The sequence below is a fragment of the Syngnathus leptorhynchus genome, chromosome 16, assembly GCF_054491065.1.
Source record: "Syngnathus leptorhynchus isolate UIUO chromosome 16, UIUO_Slep, whole genome shotgun sequence".
In the NCBI taxonomy this organism is placed as follows: Eukaryota; Metazoa; Chordata; class Actinopteri; order Syngnathiformes; family Syngnathidae; genus Syngnathus; species Syngnathus leptorhynchus.
This window is the reverse complement of record NC_141210.1, coordinates 7,986,844-8,006,735: the sequence shown is the minus strand read 5'-3', so window position 1 is coordinate 8,006,735 and position 19,892 is coordinate 7,986,844. Positions and strand designations below refer to the sequence as shown.

Here is a 19,892-nt window from a genome sequence, read left to right as displayed (position 1 = left end):
ACCCGTACCCGGGGGCAGAGGACGAGGAGGAAGAGGAGGAGGAGGAGGAAGAGGAGGAGATGGAGGAAGACGAGCACGACGAGGATGGTGAGGAGGAGAACGGCGAACTGGAGGACGAGGTTGAGGTCCGGCGAGGTGGCGGCAGGGGCGAGGGGCCCAGGCAGTCGGGGAAAGGCGCCGGACAAGCTGGGAACCCGGGTCACGCATCCAATCCCTACTCGGCCAATCCCCCGCATCAGCAGCCAGCCAATCATCAGCAGCGGAGGCAGAAGCAGCGCACGTCCGGCTCTGGGCCGCCGCCCCCCGAAGACGCCCACATCGCCATGATGGTCTTCCGTATCGGCATTCCGGACATCAAACAAACGGTGAGTGGATGCCAAGGAGCTTGAAAATAAAATACACCAACGCGGCCGCCACAACGCGTTTTGGCAAGCGCCAGCCTCCCTTTGTGTCACCATGGCAACAACACTACTTTTTTAGACAACATTTCGCACATTCATCAGTGTAACTTCTACCGATCCTCTCTTCCATCTATTATATTTTTAGCCTAAGCTACCTCTAGCTTCTTGTTGAATCATCTACCAAATCAAATTTCCATTTTGCTAAGCTACAACCTATTTTAGCCTGTACGTTTAATTTGGTTTAATCCATTAGCATAGTAACTCGCTCTCATTTGCAGAGAGGTTCAATCTATCAAGTTAAACTGACTTTGAGCTCAAGAGCCAGACGTTCAAGGTGACCCCAGACCAAAAAAAAAGTGCTGAAGCGCCATCACAATGGTTGTCACCAAGTGGAGTTCAAAAGCACTCAATGTTGGAAAAGCATTTGGAGAGGCAAAGTAGAAAGCGACAAGAGGTCCTAAATGGTGCCATACAACCAGGAAAATACTTTTTTTTTTTAAAGAGGGCTTGTCTTCAGTCTGAATGGATCGATGAGCTGTTGCGTTCCATCACTGTGGATGTGGTCTGTGGCAGTGTGAAGAGGCAATTGAGTCAAGTGGCAGGCATTTTTTTTGGTTATTGTGTCAACATACAAGAACATACTGCCAAAATACTTGAATGTTTTTTTGTTGCAAGTATATTTCCAAATTTACATGTGAATCATCTTAATGTTAATTTCAATCTCTGCAAAAATTGAATGGGCAAAGCAGCTGTTTTGGATTGTAGGAAGGCTTTGGAAAACGCAAACTACTCGTGGACAAACATTTTTGTGCAAATTTTTTACACGTGAAAAACAAACAGACATAAGCAATCACATCCAGAGCTGAAAGTCTGTAGCTAACAGTGGCTATAAATGCCTGCGCCTCCTCTCTCTCTGGCTGACGTGTGTGATGTATTATTGATCCACTGCATTTTTCTACATTTTTAAATAAATTCCTACATGAATAATTCACGTTGGCGCACTTGTTTATTCGGACAAATGGGAAGGATGGCTAACTGGAAGACAAAAAAGATGGCCATTTGGGAATTGAGAAAGAGAGAGAGTGAGAGAGAGTTACAGGCGCAATAAAAGGAGGCGGCGGTGGAGGTAAAATGGAGATGGACAGAGGTGAAGTGAGGTTGGCAGGCGCTAGCTGGTGTGATTAGAGAAGGCGCACATGGAAGAGGATGGCGGCGTAAATCCACGCGGGAGTCGTAAAAGGCACCATAAAAGTGATCATTTCTCTTCAACTTGACCTCATTTTGAGTCAATTAAGCTTTATAAATATATTGTCATCATCAACTCTAATAATATCAGTCTTCAAGGCATCCTGCGAACTAGCTTGTCCCCAATGTAGCGTATCTATTCAAGCTAGCACATAGCCAAGCTTTAGATTGCTCCTGCCATGCTAAACATCCCCTGGTTTCATCTCATTTTAGGTTCCACTTGGCTAGCTTCCTTCTAGCCTCGTATTCAACTCATCAATTGTCATCAAGTTTATTGCGTCAATATTGGCTACATCCTACTGACAAGCGCGCTCTCACCTTCACCTCTTGGAAGGTCATGCAGCAGCTTCGTTCAACGTGTCGGCTAATTCAACCTCAGTAAACCCGGGTGGCTCATTAATTTGCACCGTAATGAGACCAGGGAGCGACCGCTTTGAGCCAGCAGTGAGTGCAAAAGTACTGGGACGCTTACAGGAACTGCAGAATGATGTTCTTCTGGAGGAAGAATAAGATAAGAGTGACTCAGTTTGCTTCATGTTCTTCAGCAAGCCTTACTGCAGTGGTTGCATGTCGTGCGCGGTTTTGCTTTAGTTTTTTTTATGGGGACTTGCCATGGCTACGAAGTGAAACGAAACAAGCCATTTTGGGTGTTTTTGGATGATGTGACATTATTGCTGTGCGCTCTGATGGACATGACTTGCCAGTAGCGTATCATCTGTCTTGCTTTGGTAATTGCTTTACTACCTGTGTGTTTCTCAAGACCTTCTCAACACAAAGAGCAGATCAGTGCGGGGGAACTCTTTTGCTAAGAATGTTTACATAAGCCGTCTGCAAACGGGCAGGCAGGCGTCCTGTCCTTGTTGAGGAGGCGGAGGAGGAGCTGGCTTGGCGTCTTTGTGATGGGCCCTAATTGGCGGAACGGGTGGAGCCGTCTAATTCCTGGAGGGAGCGCCGCTCGATATGCCGGTCGAAATGTTTTCTGCGGCTTAACATTTTTTTTTTTTCCCCTTCAGACATCAGCAAAATCTGTAGATGGGTGGATGTCTGTGTGTTATTTGCGGGTGCACGTACGTGAAACTGAGCCACACTGATCATCACCGTTTCTTCTCTCAATCATTTGCCCTCCATTCTAACCCCCACCCCCTTTAGCCACACGCACGCACCCAACACACACACAAACTACCCCATCTCCACGGGAAGTCTCTATGGCAACAAGCAGCTTGCTCGGCTAATGAACCGGTTGCCTTGGAAACCGTGCTGGCTGTGCGAGACAGTGAATAAAATCGAGGGAGGACGAATGTGATGCATACACAAATCTGTGTGTCTGTGTGTGTGTGTGTGTGTGTGCGTGTGTGTGTGCGTGTGTGTGTGTGTGTGTGTGTGTGTGTGTGCGCGCGCGCGTGAGTGTACACGTCTGCATATACGTGTGTGTATATTTGTGTGTGCGGGGCCCCGTGTATTCACACAGTGAGGGCCAATCACGGCGCGACTGTGCGGCGTCGCCGTGACAACAGTCCTCCTCCCTTTTTTGTGTTGCAACTTCTTCAGTTTACTGACAGTGCCTCTTTCTGTGTGTGCGTGTGCGTGTGTTAGTGTTAGTGTGTGTGTGTGTGTGTGTGTGTGTGTGTGTGTGTGTGTGTGTGTGTGTGCGTGTGTGTGTGTGTGTGTACTGTACAGCCATTCATAGTCTGTGCACCTTCCTCACTGGGTTTGACCTAGTTTGCTGTGCCACTGTCTCCCTCTGCTGCACGGGAGGTCCACTGCGACTCCTGTTCTCCCATTCCTTCAAATCTCTACTATCAATTCCAGTTGAGGAGTTAGTTTAATATATATGCAAGAGAGATGATTAGACTTTTTCTCCATAGTATTTCGCCGATTTGAATGTGAAATGCGCCCCCTGGCAGAAATGCCTGCGCTTCAACCCAGACGCGACGGTGTGGAAGGCCAAGCAGCAGGTGCTATGCTCGCTCACCGAGTCATTGCGAGACGTCCTCAACTACGGCCTCTTCCAACCGGCCACCGACGGCCATGATGCCAAATTCCTGGAGGAGGAGCGGCTGCTCAAGGAGTACCCGCAGTCCTTTGAGAAGGGCGTGCCCTATTTGGAGGTACGCATATCATGCACCTTCTTGCTTTCTCATTTTCCGACGACCCTGTACTACCATCAATTTATCACTTTTTTGGTTCTTTTATCACAAACAATTTAATTTTAGGTTACATTACCTGACATGTTTTGGCATGTACTTCCGCCAATTGTTTGTGATAAAAGAACCAGAAAAGTGATGGACAAGGGAAACAAAATGAACTTCGTACAACTATCATCAATTTAGTTTGGCCTAAAAGACAAAGAATGTGTCATGAGTCTTCTCTTAACGCTTGACTTTTAGTTCCGATACAAGACTCGAGTGTACAAGCAGACCAACTTGGATGAGAAGCAGCTGGCCAAACTGCACACCAAGGTGAGCAACCTTGGGGGAAAAAAAAGGAGGCGGAGGATGCCAGTGCAAGCTTCCACTTGTGCGTCTGTCACAGGCCAGTCTGAAGAAATTCATGGACTACATCCAAACCAACGGTGTGGACAAGATGAGCAAGTTCTTGGACAAAGGCCTTGATCCCAACTACCAGGATGCTGACACCGGCGGTAAGCGCAACATGAAAAAACCCGCAAATGTCAGAAAATGAAATCTCACGACGATACATGACATTTGTGTCGCCAGTAAAGTGTGATTCATTTTCTTGAGCTTGTGATGTGGAAAGTGTCAGAGTGTGAGGAAGGCAAGCCTTGGAATGGCCACGTGTCACTTTGCTCTTGGCGCCTCCTGCCGACTCTGGGTGTGTTGACGCTCGCTTCGCAGGCTGAGTGTCGCCCAGGGAGCGAGTGGCAATGCGCTTAACGCCTCCTGTCAACAGCGGGGGACGGGAAGGGTATGTTTGTGTTCATTCGTGTGGCTGTGTTTGTTTCCGCCTCGTAGAGACTCCGCTGTCGCTGGCGGTTCAGTGCGAACCGGGCGGCGGCGAGCCCATCCGGGTGTTAGTGGACGGGGGCGCCCACATTGACTTCCGTGCCAAAGATGGCCTCACGCCGCTCCACAAGGCCGTCCGAGGCCACCGCCATATTGCACTGCTGGTACAAACGCCGCCACGTGGCTTTTGCAAAATGTTTTTTTTTTTCTTCTATCCTGGCAAGAGCGTTTCAAGAATTCGCAATTCGGACCATACAAATGAATAAATACTTGTCCCCCTGTAATTTGTTATTGGGTGCAGGTCCTGCTATCTTTGGGCGCCTCCCCGGACTACAAGGACCGTCGGGGTCTGACGCCGCTGTACCACACTGTGCTGACAGGGGGCGACACCTCGTGCTGTGAAACGCTGCTCTACCACCACGCCAAGTTGGGCATAAGGGACGAGAACGGCTGGGACGAAACGCACCAGGTCTGCTCGGCTGCCGCTGCACTCCTCTTCATCTTCATCTTCTGTGTGTGTCTGTGTCCACCATGTCACCATCAGGTAGTTTCATCCTCATCGTCATCAGCGAAGGAATGAATGAAGCCATCGTCATTGTACAAATGGTGTTGAGTATGTGTGTGCTGTGTGTGTGCTGTCCCCCCCGCCCCAGGCGTGTCAGAACGGCAATTCTCAACACCTGGAGCACCTCCTCTTCTACGGGGCAGACTCCACCTCCCAGAATGCATCTGGAAACACTGCCTTGCACTTATGTGCTTTATATAACAAGGTGCAAAATATGCGCAAAATATTGAAGACATTTACCATGTTTTAAGAACAATATCCGATGAACAAGCATAACCTAATGTGTGTTCATTTATTTGTTATCTTTTTTAGGAAAGCTGTGCACGAATTCTGCTGTACCGAGGAGCCAACAAAGAGACCAAGAACAACAGCGGTCAAACACCCTTCCAGGTCATACTTGGCGATCAATATTGCGAGAGAAACGACTTGCTTGCTTGCCTGCGTAAGACTTGTGATGTCATCACTCAGGTGGCCGTCATGTCGGGTCATTTCGAGCTGGGGGAGATCATCAAAAACCACCGGGACGCCGATGTAGGTCAGTCCTGGAATGTGCTCTTGAGCAGAAAACCACCTCAACCTTCCCGCCAAAGGCCAACTTCCTTATCCTCCCACTAACCCTCACCCGCCAGTTCCCTTTGTGGAGTCTCCAAAGTACGCCCCCCAGAGGCGCGAGAGCACGCAGACCCTGACGCTGCCTCACCCTCATCCGTTCCTGCGCGCCAATAGTGACAACAGCATGAACTTGCCCGAGTGGATGGCCGTGCCCAACTCGCTGAGCACCAACATCGTCTCTGTGCAGGTACCGCTGCAAAAACGTTTTGCTCCTCGCACCTCAAATGCAAGATGTTCCAAGAGACTGATTGCCATCTTCCCTTTTTAGGGGTTCAAACACACAGGAACCATTCGCAGCTCCAGCAGTCCCCGAGGGGCCAGGACGCGGTCCCCGTCCCGAGGCAGGATGGGGGACAAGGACGATCGTAGCCGGCAGCAGAGTCGCAAACAAGGGTGAGCGGAGAACCCCTGCTTTTCATTTTATTTCAATCGTAACCTCCGAGGTCTGTCAACTGTTAACATAGCCAAGAACAAGTCAGCCCACTTTTGATTGTGTACCAAATTCTGTCAGGCCCGCCACTGCCCCGGCCGCCACCGGCACAGCCAGCACGCAGACGGCAGGCCAGCGTCGGCGCTTATACAGCGCCGTGCCCGGACGGGTCTTTGTTGCCACGCGGGCGCACTCGGCCCAGGGCGAGCGGGAAATCAGCTTCGGCAAGGGCGACAAGGTCAAAGGTGAGCAAAGAGGCCCGACCCGTCGGCGCTGAGACGGTGTGTGTGTGTGTGTGTGTATGTGTGATGTGCGGCTCTTGTGCGTGTTGGCTAGTGTTGAGCGTGGGCGAAGGAGGCTACTGGGAGGGGACGGTCCGCGGTCGCACTGGCTGGTTCCCCTCCGACTGTGTGGAGGAAGTCTTGCTCCGAAGTCAAGAAGGCAAATCTGGTCAGTCTTTTTGTTGTTTGAATCATATTCTATAGCTTCACATGTAAAGTCCACAAACCAAATTTTTAATTCTTGTGATTCCAGAGAGCCGCGGGGAGCGCGCCAAGCGTTTGTTCCGTCACTACACGGTGGGCTCCTACGACAGCTTTGACGCTCCTAGGTAAGAAAACGTCTCCACTGTGCCACCTACAGTTTCATTCACAGCTACGCTTTGTTGTCGAGCGTGCGTGTTGGTGTATTTGGACGTAGCACATGCTGAGTCACTCTGCCTCCGTCTTTGTTGTGACTGCGATGTGTTGTGACCACGAAACACCGTTTCCCTGGAGGAGGGACCAGCGTAATGGGGGGGGGGGGGGGGGGGGGCTGTGTGTGTGTGTGTGTCGGGGGGGGTTACAGCATCCCAGCTGTTCACTTCATTTCAGGTGACTCATACATCTGCACACTCATTTTGAAGTGGAACACTTCAGGTGCTGCTTAATTGTCCCCTAAAATGACCCACTAGACGCTAACTGATGCTAAGCTACTGCGAATATGGTAGCATTTTTTTATTGATACTTAGACTGGAGGGCAAGATGTAAAATGTGCCAGCCTGCAATCCTGCCATATGTTAGCAAAGCAGAAATCTCTATTTATGATCTCCAACTCTTCTCTCAATCTGTGACTCTCCCTCTTCTCTGGCCAAGCGTGTTCATCTCTGGTGACATCATATTTTATGGATTTTAAAATGCTTTTCGTCACGGTGGATAATTCAAGCGGTGGCTTTTAGTCGGGCACGCCACACGGGTCAAATCCCTCACCGACGCTACTGTCATCCGTGACCGTCGCAGCAACCCTCTGTTGTTTTTTAATTTAGCCGAGCACCCCCCCCACACACACTGCCCACCCTCACATTCACTTTTTAATTGTCCAGCCGTCAGTCGCTCTGTCTCCCCCGTGGTGTCTCCATCTGGAGGCCACACGCTGAAGGGCAACCAAGGGGATAGTTGTTTTTTTCAATGTAAATGTACCACGAAGCCCACTAGGATAAAAAACAGTCTGATTCATTTTTTCCCCAGTTTTTCTCTCATGTGAAGTTCTTGCGATTCTGACAGACAGGACGTATTGTACAACAGTCACGTCTTTGGCCTGCGGTTCAGGCTTTTATTGTTGGGAGTGGAAAGAAACCAAGAAAGCCCATTTTTCAAAATAGGTTATCTGCATTGTATTCTGCCAAATATCGAAGTCGGCATCGGGCTCAGAAAATCCAAATCCTACATCCAAGATCCAAATATATTCACAGTTAATAATCACCAGTGAGCTGCAAATGAGCAATTCAATGTGTATTGTTGTTGACCGTTCCCCGAAGAGTCCTTCGGTCCAAACCCCACCCCCCACCCACCCACGAGCAAATGTTGTAAAGCAGCCGGAGCGCTGATGTGTCCTCGTCTGACCTGCCGCCGGGCCTCCAATGATGTCATGCGGAGGAGATGAACAGACGGCATGTCTTCATGCGTATAAGGGCTTGCTCCTCATCGCCAAACGTAATCGTTGGCCACCATATTTGTATGCATGTTTTGGAGAAAGTCACGCACTCATGTTATTGTTTTCAAAAGGTGAGCTTAAGTGCTAATGTTTGGACAAAACTGGGAATTTGCAGCCTCCGACAAGGAAGGTTGTCTCCAGTTGGTTGGCTCACTCCAAACAGCCGTCGGCCTTTACGACTTTGCTTTCTAGCGCTTGAAGACGATCTGGACGGACAGCTGTGTGAGGGCCAGGGGCGGGGTGAGGGCGGGAGGCCATCTGGTGAACTGGGCACTCGTCCAACGTGCCCCACAGACCGCTGGGCGTATTTCAGTGCTCAACAACCGCCGAGTGAACCGATCTCACGATTGACCCTCTTGTCATCGCCACCGAGGTCGGACACTCTTTGGTCTTGACTTGCGTCAATATGACAAAAATGAATGGAATAGGGGAGCTCCGTCATTTGCAGGGGGCGGGCGGGTGGGGGTTGGCCCGGCCAGCAAAACGTGAAAATCTACGCACAATCAAAGCCCACTGAAATGCATTGGATTTTTTTTCAAAATGCTTCAAAAGATTCCTTTCCCACTAAAAACGGAGGTTGGCCGGTAGCACAAAGCTCCAATATTGGTGCTGCATCCCAATTTATCTCGAGTGCCGGATTCGTTCCAAATTAGCCTTCAAAGATTTCCGTCGTCGTGCTGAGAGGGACGAAGAGACGCGTGCAGATGGAGCTTTGATATGACTTCATAGTCTAATTGTCATACCGCAGAGTCCTTGACGCTTGGAAGGAAACTGGCCAAGCACGTGTGTGTGTGTGTGTGTGTGTGTGTGTGTGTGTGTGTGTGTGTGTGTGTGTGTGTGTGTGTGTGTGTGTGTGTGTGTGCGTTTTGTATGAAAACCTCGTTGAAAATGTGGTATGGGCCACAATACGGCCACTGAACTGATCTCACTGTCTTTGAGGCAATAGCGTCTCTGGATTTGGTGGTGTTACATCATTGATGACTGACAGCTGTCACTCACTCGGACTGTGTGGTTCAAAGTATTTTATGAATGGGACTTGAGGACAGAGAAGTGATTTTGGATGCATGTGCGCGTTTGCCGGTAGGCCCCGCCCCTTTCCTTGAAGAAAGCCACTCAGCTCTCTCCAAACCTCTCCCTCCCCGTCCCTCCTTCCGCCGCCTCCCTCCATCCCTGTCGCATCCAACGCAGCTCCCGCTCGCCTCCCGTCTTTTTAAGCATGAAGGGGCTGGGGGAGTGCAGCCCTCTCCCACTCCCGTCCTCCTCCTCCTCTTCTTCCTCCTTTCCTCCTCCTCCTCCTCGCCGTTCGCCTCTCGCCGCTGTCGAGAAGGAGAGGGAGGGGAGGAAATGGCGGCGGGGGCATGCGGCGAGGAGGATCTCTTCCGCTCCCTCTCCCTCTCCTCCTCCTGGCCGATGCTGGGCCCGATGAATCGGAGCATCTGGTTCATTTACAGGTACCTGGCCAGCCTTTTTTTGTTTTTTCTTTTTTGCGAGCACCACCTGCAGCCGCCTCCTCCCCATCCTTCCATCGCCATGGTAGCCGGAGGCGGGAGTCGTATGCCTCAGCGTCATGGCCGGCAGGATCGATTGGAACGACTTGACAGATGTTGCGGCGCCCGCATGTGTTTTGCTTGTGTGTGTGTGTGTGTGGCGCACGTGTGCTCGCGTTTCACACAGTGAACGTGTGTGTGAGCAGCACGCGCGCTCTGGCGGTGTGTGGATTGATGGCATGTTGTGTGCAGTAACGTTATTGTCAGCGATGCGGTCAAAAGCGATCTGTCGGAGCTCCGCCTTCCGTTCGTGCCTGTTTCCGTCGGCTCCAATCCAACGATTTTGTAAGCTTGAACGTAAAAAGTCGCATTTTGGGAGGTCATCTTGTCTTAAAACTGATATTTTGACTTCTGAGCTTTGTACCATCACTCGACATCAATTTCCTTTGCTTCTGGATAACGTGTATGAAAAGTTAGCGCTGGTGTGTAATAATAACTCCTACTTTGAGGTGTTTCTTGGGGAAAAAAAAGCAGCAAACCGGATGAAAACCCGCAGAGAGTAGACTTTGTGTAACTCAACCGCGCTGATAAAAGAAAGCAAAGCCTTCAAACGTGTTTGACAAGGCAAGCTTTTCTCTCCCTGGTTACTCGTGATTTCGTTTTTTTTTTGGGTGACATAAAAAGCCAATTTTTGTGAGCCCAAAGATGACAGCACCATCAAAGCGTCTCATCAGATGCTTCGACGAGTTTTTTTCCCACCTTTTTACCAGCTCACTGTGGTGCTGTGAGTCCGGCACCCGAGCCGTTTGAAGTCTCGTTCTGGCCCCTTTCTGTTTACTTGCTATTGTGACGGCAAAAGTTGTAACTAAACATCTCACCTGCCAGCGACTACATCATCAAGGAGAAGACGGTGCTTCTGCAGAAGAAAGACAGCGAGGGCTTCGGCTTTGTGCTGAGAGGTGCCAAAGGTGAGAGAGAGAGGAGCGCGAGGTGACGTCAACAAGCGGGACTGTGTTGATTTCTTGTCGTCTTCCAGCTCAGACCCCCATCGAAGAGTTCACCCCGACGCCCGCCTTCCCCGCCCTGCAGTACCTGGAGTCAGTGGATGAGGGCGGTGTTGCCTGGCGGGCCGGCCTTAGAATGGGCGACTTCCTCATCGAGGTAACCTGCAATCATGACTTGTCTTGCCTTTTTTTTTCTTTTTTAATTCAGACCAGGGCCTTTCAAGACAGGATACAAGACAATACAGGAGCGATATAGGAATGTTCCTGTGTTGCAGGTCAATGGCCAGAACGTGGTGAAGGTGGGTCACCGGCAGGTGGTCAACATGATCCGGCAGGGCGGCAACAGCCTGATGGTCAAGGTGGTCATGGTGACCCGCAACCCCGACATGGAAGAGGGCGCCCGCAAGAAAAGTAAGGAAGGGAAGGTGAGCAGGAGATGACAGGAGCCTCGTGAGTGACCTCTTGTGGCTGCCGGCGTGCTTGCCTTGCAGTCCCGCAGCAAAGCAAGAGGCTGAGCACACCCGCCATCGCTCTGCGATCCAAGTCCATGACGTCCGAGCTGGAGGAGATGGGTAAGGCCAGGCCACTTTTGTAATGCTAATTTTACTTTGTGCTACATTCTGCATCATAAAAAAATTCTAGGCTCAATTCAAGCAAATCAAAGTCAAAATAAAGAATTATTCAAAATCAAAAATGTTCCAGATGTTTTGCCCTTCCAGTCCTTCAGGGGGCAGTAATATTTATTGCATAACAGTTTTCAAATGAACTAAAGAAGTTTGACAATTTCTTCTTCTTTTTCTGTGCCCTCATGGTGCCATCGGATAGTGGAAAGAGGTGCAAGTTTTTATTTGATTGTTCTGATTTTGTGATTTTTGAAGTTTTGCATGCGAACCGAAAAGTGTCTGGAGATAACTTTTGTTGTCATGTGGAAGATATCTTTGCACCCAAGTGCATGTCCCACTGCAGGGAACATTATTAGTATTCTGCATAACAATGCTGTCATGCTCCCGCCAAAGACGAGTGTCCTTTTTGTCCTCCTCGCAGCTGCCACTCCATGGAAAAAAAAGTCAGGTAATCTCTCCCATCCACTCTGGTTGCTTTCATCCTGCGCTTGTGTGCGCTCACTGCTTGCCTTTCTCCTCCTTTCAGAACTGGAATCGTCCCAAGTGGCTGAGAAGAAGCGGACCGTCTATCAGATGGCTCTGAGTAAGGACGCCTCATCATGGCTGTCTTCTTCTGCCTTCCTCGTCCCGTCCTTTTTTCCCGTTTTGCCATTTTGTCTGGATGTTGTCCCCTTTTTTCCTGTTTCATTCTGGTGTGTGTGTTGCCTCCTCTTCCATCCTTCCTTTCTTTCCCTCCTCTTTCCTCGCTCTTACTCTCAGATAAATTAGATGAAATTCTTGCAGCGGCTCAGCAGACAATCAGCACCAACGAGGCGGCAGGGACGCGGGGACAGGGGCCCAAACGGGACAGAGGGCGGACTTTCTATAGCAACGAGGTGCGTGCGTGTCTCCTTCCTTCTTTGGTATTGGTCCAACACTGCTTTAGATTTCACTTTTTTATTCTTCAATCAAGGTACCTGTCATTTTCAAAACCTACATACTAGCGTATGTTTGTGTACTGAAATGACTGTCTGCTGTTTCAGCCAAACTACGCGGACCAGGCCGGCCCCGCATCGTCCGGCCTGGTCCTGGCCTACGAGCGGGGCCACTACGCCTCGCCCCACGCCCCCCCGCATGGTATGCTGCGGCAGAAATCCATTGGTGAGGTGGTTTGTTTCTTCTACCTGTCCGTCCGTCCTTCAGTGCGTCCGCCTATCTGTCTGTCCCTCAGACCCACTGCGTTGTGGTGGTCTGTGTGTCTGTGGCCCTTCCGTGTGTGTGTTGGGGTGAGGCCACTGTTGTGTCGCTCTCATGTGCCTGTGCTGTAAACATTCTAATTATGATTATGAAGGTGTGCCTACTCTCAATTGAGCAATAACTACAAATGTTGTTGTTGACTTGCCGGCTGGAATTTATTCTTGCAAATATAAATTAGTCATTAGAATGAGTAACATTACAATTTCAACAATGGTATGTGGTCACTTGTTCAATGATTTATTTCAATTTCCTATAGTAGACACTAAAGGAGTCATAAAGTTTCTCATTTTTTTTGCTACATTTCTCACTCTACCGGTGACTCGTTAACTAACTGGCTTGAGGACAGACTTGGCGGCGGGTAGACGGGCAGGTAGCTAGAGACAGACATCTCAGCTTTCCCGTGCTTTCTTGTCGCCAGTCAAATTCAACTTTTGGTTGTGTCCTCCTTTGTTCTTCCAGGAGTGCCCGAGGAGGAGAGGTCGTTTCTGCATCCCCCGGCTATGAAGTTTGCCCGAAGTCTCTCCGTCCCTGGCCCGGATGACATCCCGCCACCCCCAACCACTGCACCACCGGACCCTCCCTATTCCTCCGCACCGCCCTTCGGTTGGAGAGCCAAGGCCTCCCAGCAGCCCTCGGTCTCCGTGTCGCAGTCCATGGTGGCTTCCTCGTACTACCAGCCCTACTCGCAGGCAGTACACTTAACCCAACTGGGCAGGGAGAGGACAGGCGGCACAGCAGTGGACTACTCATCTTTCTATTCCCACGTGGGCACACACACTGCCCAAAGCAGGACTGCTACGCGTAAGGTTGCCAATACCGGAGAGCCTCTCGGTGGTGGTGGTGGCGTCAAAGCAGGTGGTCTTCGGAGGGGCTACAGCAGCGCCATCCCCCCATCCAGCATTGCAACCGTCATGCCCCAGCAACAGCAGACAGGTCAACCACAACGACTAGAGCGTAGCGCAACAGGAGCAGGGGGTCCTAAAGGTGGCGCTCGGAGAGGCAAGGGTCCCCTGGTGAAACAATCCAAGGTGGAGGACCTGCGAGCAGCCCAGGCCACACTCGCGGGCAAAGTGGAAAAGAGCTCCATCCCCATCCCCACGATCATCGTCAAGGCCCCGTCCACCAGCAGCAGCGGGCGTAGCAGCCAGGGCAGCAGCGTGGAGGCCGACACACCCGCTCCTGGGGAGGCGGATGAATCCAAAGCTCATCATGGTCCTCCTTCTCGTACCCCTGCCTCACAGCCCCCTGCACCGCCCTCCACCCCAGCGCCGCCGCCGCCATCGCTGCCTTCCATGCGAGCCCAGGATGGGCTGGACTTTACCAGCCAGTTTGGGGCAGCCGTCGTTGGTGCGGCTCGTCGAGACCGCGAACGCTTTCACGAAGCCCGCAGGAAGAGCGCCTCCCTATTCATGTCCGCAGACGAAGACATGGGTCTGGGTAGTGACAGCATGGGAGGACTAACGCGGGCTCACCTGTCGCAGCAGCAGCTCAACACACAAACTGAAAGTTCAAACTCCAAGCTTCGGCCTTCAAAGTCCATCGACGAGGGCATGTTCTCCGGGGACACCTTCATCCACCACACCCGCAGCATGCCTCCAGCCTTTGGACTACCGGAATACTCCTCGTCCGCCCTGGACTATCAGCCTAAGTCTGTTCCTGCTGACCTGTACACCGCTGCAGGCAGACAGCCCACCCCGTCCTCCACTTTCATTCACCCCCTGACAGGAAAAGCTCTGGATCCCACGTCGCCTCTCGGGCTTGCCCTGGCAGCCAGAGAGCGCGCCCTACGAGACGACAGTCGGTTGAGAAGGGCCCCGGAGCGCCCCTTCATCCGCCAGATGTCCAGCGTTGTCTTCCCTTCGTCTACTGTCACCTCGCAGCCGGTCTCGTCCTCCGCCCAGTCCTCCAGCTCCTACTTGGTTACTTCCTCTTCGCTGGCTGCCACCACTCCTTCCGTTGGACGTCCACCCTCACCGAGAATCCTTAGAGGGGGCGTGTGGGCTGAGGAAGGGGGCGGAGTTGTTGAAAGAGAACGGGAAGTGGGCAGCACTCGTGAGGGACTCAGAGTTCGCTTCTCAGAGGACAAAACGGTCCACACGCACCCGTACCAGTCCCAAGGGTATCAGCCCAGCTTCAAGGAGAGAGAGCGGGAGCGGTCGAGGGAGCGAGAGAGGGAGGCCTCTCGGGAACAACAGCGGGAGAAAGAGCAGGAAGTCTACATGAGGAGGGCGGAACAGGCCGCTAACGAGCAGGCATCCCAGCAGCCTCGGCGGCCTTCATTCCTCAGGATGGAGAGTCAAGCCGACGCTTACATCTTGTCCCGCACCACGACCTCCACTCTACCAACCAGTACTCAGCAGACGACCGGTTCTTCTGGGAACACCGGGTCTGGCCTGATGGTTCTTCCACCGCCTGCCCCGTCGGTGGACGCGGATGATGAATTTGTCTACGCAGACCCCCTCCCACCGCCGTTAGAGTTTGCCAATAGCTTTGATAGGGGAAACTCGCAACGCCGGCTTCTCCCCAACATAAGCCAACAGAAGGCACCGCCTCCTCCACCTCCCCCACCACCGCCTCCCCCTGTCCAAAAAGAACTATTTGGAAGTGCGTTTCCCACTCACACGCCCCTGCCGTCGCCCCAGGCGGGCGACTCCACCGCCTCTAGCCTCACATCTTATGACAGCGAGGTAGCTAATCTGACCCAATCGGCTCACTCCCCCTCTCAGACATCGCCCAACCCACCTCCTCGCCACTCACCTTCGATCCTGCAGCCCACGTCAACCAGCGGACCACCACCTCCCCCTGCCGTGTCGCCACCCCCGCCCCCAGGTGCCTATCACAGACCTTTATCCGTGTCCCATCCTCACCACCTGTACAACAGCACCCATGCGCCGGGGCGCTCCTCGCCCACTCCCCCGCTCACCGTGACGCCGCCCCCTGCCTACCGGGGCCCCTCAGCCCTTTCCTACACGGCTGCCAACCCCGCCCCTCTGCGGGGAACCACCTCATTTGCCACGACCTCAAGCTGTGCCACCACAACCACCGCTGCTGCCACCACAACAAGCACCTCCACACAGCTCTACCATGAGCGAACGCACGCCACATACACCACCCCCATTCAGAGCACTCACCACAGGACAGGGGAGCACCACCGTCCGCCCCCCGCTGCCAAAAAGGGAGAGTCCCAGGAAACGGTGGTCGACTCCGGGATTGAAGAGCTGGACAGCCGCAGTAGTAGCGACCACCACTTGGACAGCATCCTGGCTAACGTTCGGGCTGACAGGTTGGAGCGAGGGGAAAGGGTGGGCAGTCGGTTAGCAGGCGGCACAGCAGAATCGGGGGAACGTGGAGATTTTCTTGAGTCTTACATGAGCTACTTGGATGGCCAAACTTTTGAGATGCAGAATGCCACAGCAGCAGCGTCAACCTACCCAAAAAGCAGCCGGTTCAGAGAGGGAAGTCGAGGGGGCGAGCTCCACAGACAGACTAGCACCGCCCCTGCGTCCTTCCACTCCCGGAGGCGAAGAGACGAACATGAACGGGAAGAGCACGAGGGTGAGGAGGGCGCCATGACGGAAGATGAAAGCGGCCAGGACGGCTATGCTATGAGGGACATGCAGAACTTAGCACGTCCCAGCTCACCTTACTTTGAACGCCCACGCACTCCCGAAATGAAGCCTCTCTGGGGTGAAGGACAGATGGGCGGTGAGACCGGGGGGCAGTTTGGGGCACTCTTGGAGGGAAAGAAGATTTACCCTCCGGCATCGAGTATGAAGCCAAACATGATCAATGAGCTGAACAGCAAACTGCAGCAGAGAACTAAGGACAATTGGAGCAACCAGAGACCACTGAGCAGACACAGGTACACAGGCCTTCAAGGTTTTCAACAACGATGACATCTCACGTCTTTATAAAACCCACAAAGAACGGGAAGCTAAAGTATGTTATTTGCTCATTGATAGCGTAGCAGGTCAAACTTGAATTTAGCAGGGACTCGGCTTGACTCACAAGATTTCCAAAGTAACTTGTGATTTGCTTGAAGGTTAAAAGGTAAAACTTGAGCCTTAGTTTGACTTTCATGCACAGTAGGCGCCTTACTCAATTCAAAAACTCAGTCCAAACCTCTTGAGTTAACTTTCTCTTTTTCTTCCTCAGATTCTCAGAAGATTCAGTCTCAGCCCTGAGTCCTCCGTTGGCTCGCTCGCAGTCACCGTCGCCAATCTCTTTATCGCAACCTTCCCTGTGCCCGTCTCCGACCCCCACCTCCCAGTACCCCAACTGGAGGCGTACGCCATCCCCTCAGCCCACCGCCCCTTCGCAGCCTCCCCGCTCGCATTCCCCGCTGTCCCCGACGTCATATTCCCCTTATCCGACTTCCCCCAAGCACAGACCCGTCTACAGGACAAAAGCGCTTGAGTTCCAGTTCATCCCAAACCGCGAGTCCCGCAAGGACCCTCACATGCTGCAGCGCAGGCGGGCACCCAGTCCTCTGATCTCCCCATCAGAGAGGCCCAAATTAGGGCCGCCCCGTCCCTCGTCCCTCCCTCTGCTCCCGACTTCTCCCCTGTACAGTGCCATGTACGATCTACGGGGCTCAATCACCCCACCCTCGCCCGGCAACACTCTCGGAGACCCCTACTTCTCTCCCTCACCGCCCCTCTTTGCACCTTCTGGGGCCCCTCCTCCTCCAAACTCCACCTTGGTTGTTTCCCGCTCTCTTTCTCCCACTCACTTCCTGTCTGGGACATCCTCTCCTCCCCTGCACCCGCCCACCTGTCTGAGCTACCCCCACCTGCCTCCCCCGTCCCCGACCAAGCCCTTCGCCTCTAAGCCGCTGCCCTACTGGACCAAGTATGACGTGGCCGACTGGCTGGGCTACCTGAATCTTGCCGAGCACCGTGAGCGCTTCCTGGACAATGAGATCGACGGCACCCACTTGCCCTCGCTCACCAAGGATGACTACCTGGATTTGGGCGTCACCCGCGTGGGCCATCGTATGAACATCGAACGGGCCCTGAGATCAGTGATGGACAGGTATGACTATAGTATCAATAGTATCGTCAGTTTGCGTCCTTATGTTCTTTCAGACAATATTTAGTGTATTGGTAACTGGTCTGCACTTACTACCTTATTAGCATGTTTTGGGGATGTGGGAGTAGCAGATTCAAACCTAGATCCTCTGGCTGTGAGGCATGCACGCTTATCACATTCTAATTCTATAGATCAAATTTGTCTGTGTTAAACAAACCGACGTGTGTGCGTGTGTGTGTGTGTGTGTGTGTGTGTGTGTGTGTGTGTGTGTGTGTGTGTGTGTGTGTGTGTGTGCGTGCCCCCCCTCCTTCCAGGCTTTCCAGCAGCCACTTCCCTATGTCAGTGCTCTCTCCTCGGGATGAGGGAAGAATGGATGATGGGAGTCACAGTTGAGGTGGCGGTAGAGGAGGTATTCAAAGGAGTCGGTGGATTGCCCCAAAAGTGATCATGTGGTGTCCCAAAATGAAATCATCAGGATATGTCGGGATTAACCAAGGGCTCCCCCGTATGCGACCCGCTCATCTCGAAAGGACATCACAATACCAGGACTGACCAATGCAATGGTAGGAATTCCAAATCGGGAGCTGGAAAAGCTTTTTGGTTGACGCTGAAGAATATATCCAGGCTTACCTCAGCGCTGTGATCCGACGTCACTTTTAATGACAAATGTACAGACTGGTGGTCACTGTATCACATTGTTGTAGCATAAACAAGTGCCCAGACCCACAACATCAAAAATGTTGCACACACTAAGGAAAGTCCATATCATACTAGTGCAATGGTCCTCGCTATCAAAACAATTCAGCACACTAGCAGAACAGTTGTCTAACTAGTGATGTGTCTTCCACTCGTGACTTCTACTCCTGATATTTTTTGCGCACGAGTCGAATATGTACAAGGTCACTCGTGTTCTACCAGTGCAAATATATGTCACACAATACTGGGAGGCAGAGGTGGAAAAACTTCATTCTGAAGACAGCCATTCTACTTTTGCACCCTTATCGTTCTACTAGTGTGCTGAATTGTACTATTAAGAGGCTGCAAATAGGGTACTAGTGCACAGACCATTCAGGGCACTAGTAACTAAACCCAAACGATTTACACACATAAACAGACTTAAATGCAAACACAGAAAAAAAAACTTTATGGGACGCATACAGGTATATAGAGTATATAAATATATATATATAGAGCTATATCATAAGTATTTGGATAATTAATAGAGAAGATTGAGGACTTCCTGTGAGGCAAAACAACTTCCTGGATACAAACTGCCATGTTCCTCTCTTTCTTCCCATCCAAGAGGACTCCTTTTACTACTCGGATTCTTCGTACAAGTTTTTACCAGGCCGGCCGACGGACGTCGTTAGCGGGGAGATTTTATTTCGCCGTTGTCGTCCTTACTGTTATTCCCACGTACGCTTTGAGTACCAGACAAAGTATTTTTGCATTCAAGCACATTTCAAAGTCCTTTTTTGTTTGTTCCTCTCCCACTTACACGCTTGAATCCTATTTTGGAAGTAAAGCGCTGAGACGTTGAAATTCTAACGACATAGCGCAAGTTGAAATGGAGTTAAACGTTTAAAAAAAAGGGCTCTCTTTATCTCGCACTCTTTTGCATCGGTGTTATTTTTTGGGTTTTTGCGGTGATATTGGCGTAATTTGCTGTGATTGGTCACCGAGGGATGTTTGCGAATAACAATAAGGACGAGTGAAACTAATGTGGTTTTAAGCTCTATACAGAATCTCTTGTCTTCCAAATGAAAACATATATGATTTTTTTTTTTTTAAGGATTATCATGAACGCCTCTGCTTTCTATCCAATTTGAGCCTCTGTATTTTAGTTTTTGTTGATCAGCATGTTGTTGAGCAAAAACACCCTGCTTCCGTCAGTAGAGAAGAGTTGCGGGAACATTATACTCGCTTCGGACTTTTCTTCCCCTGACAAATCACCAAGACTCCGTTTGTAAACATTTGGCTCAACTGCATAGAAAGCAACATTTATTTTGCTTTGTCCTGTTAAGAGATCTTTAAAAAGAAAAACAAGGAGAGATTATGAACTGTGGAAAGGTAATTTACTACATATAAATATATATAGACATATAGTATGTATATGTGACATGCATATACACATTCCTATAAATATATGAATTTAAAGTGTTTTAAGAGACAAATTGTTAGGAATATAATAAAGATGAAAAGGTTTTAATACATGGGCTTGGATTTCAGTCATGAAAGACATTTTTTCTTGCACATGCACACTTTTATCTATACATAGTATTTTTGAAAAATGTACATTTAGGGAAATATCAATGGTGAGTGCT

The 19,892-nt window shown here is 51.1% G+C and overlaps 1 protein-coding gene across 1 annotated transcript; it reads left to right on the top strand.

Moving 5' to 3' along the window:
• The first annotated feature begins 59 nt into the window (after window positions 1-59).
• On the top strand, window positions 60-19,739 carry shank1 (SH3 and multiple ankyrin repeat domains 1). The gene is made up of 25 exons (XM_085934404.1): window positions 60-365; window positions 3,512-3,754; window positions 4,034-4,105; window positions 4,179-4,287; window positions 4,619-4,773; window positions 4,911-5,078; window positions 5,263-5,379; window positions 5,487-5,564; window positions 5,643-5,709; window positions 5,804-5,973; window positions 6,055-6,179; window positions 6,298-6,461; window positions 6,553-6,666; window positions 6,751-6,826; window positions 10,560-10,642; window positions 10,711-10,835; window positions 10,954-11,089; window positions 11,170-11,250; window positions 11,723-11,749; window positions 11,828-11,884; window positions 12,061-12,176; window positions 12,324-12,441; window positions 12,997-16,399; window positions 16,693-17,571; window positions 17,883-19,739. Exons 1-25 carry the CDS (start codon window positions 60-62, stop codon window positions 17,959-17,961), a joined length of 7,068 nt encoding a protein of 2,355 aa, XP_085790530.1. The 3' UTR covers window positions 17,962-19,739.
• The last annotated feature ends 153 nt before the right edge of the window (window positions 19,740-19,892 follow it).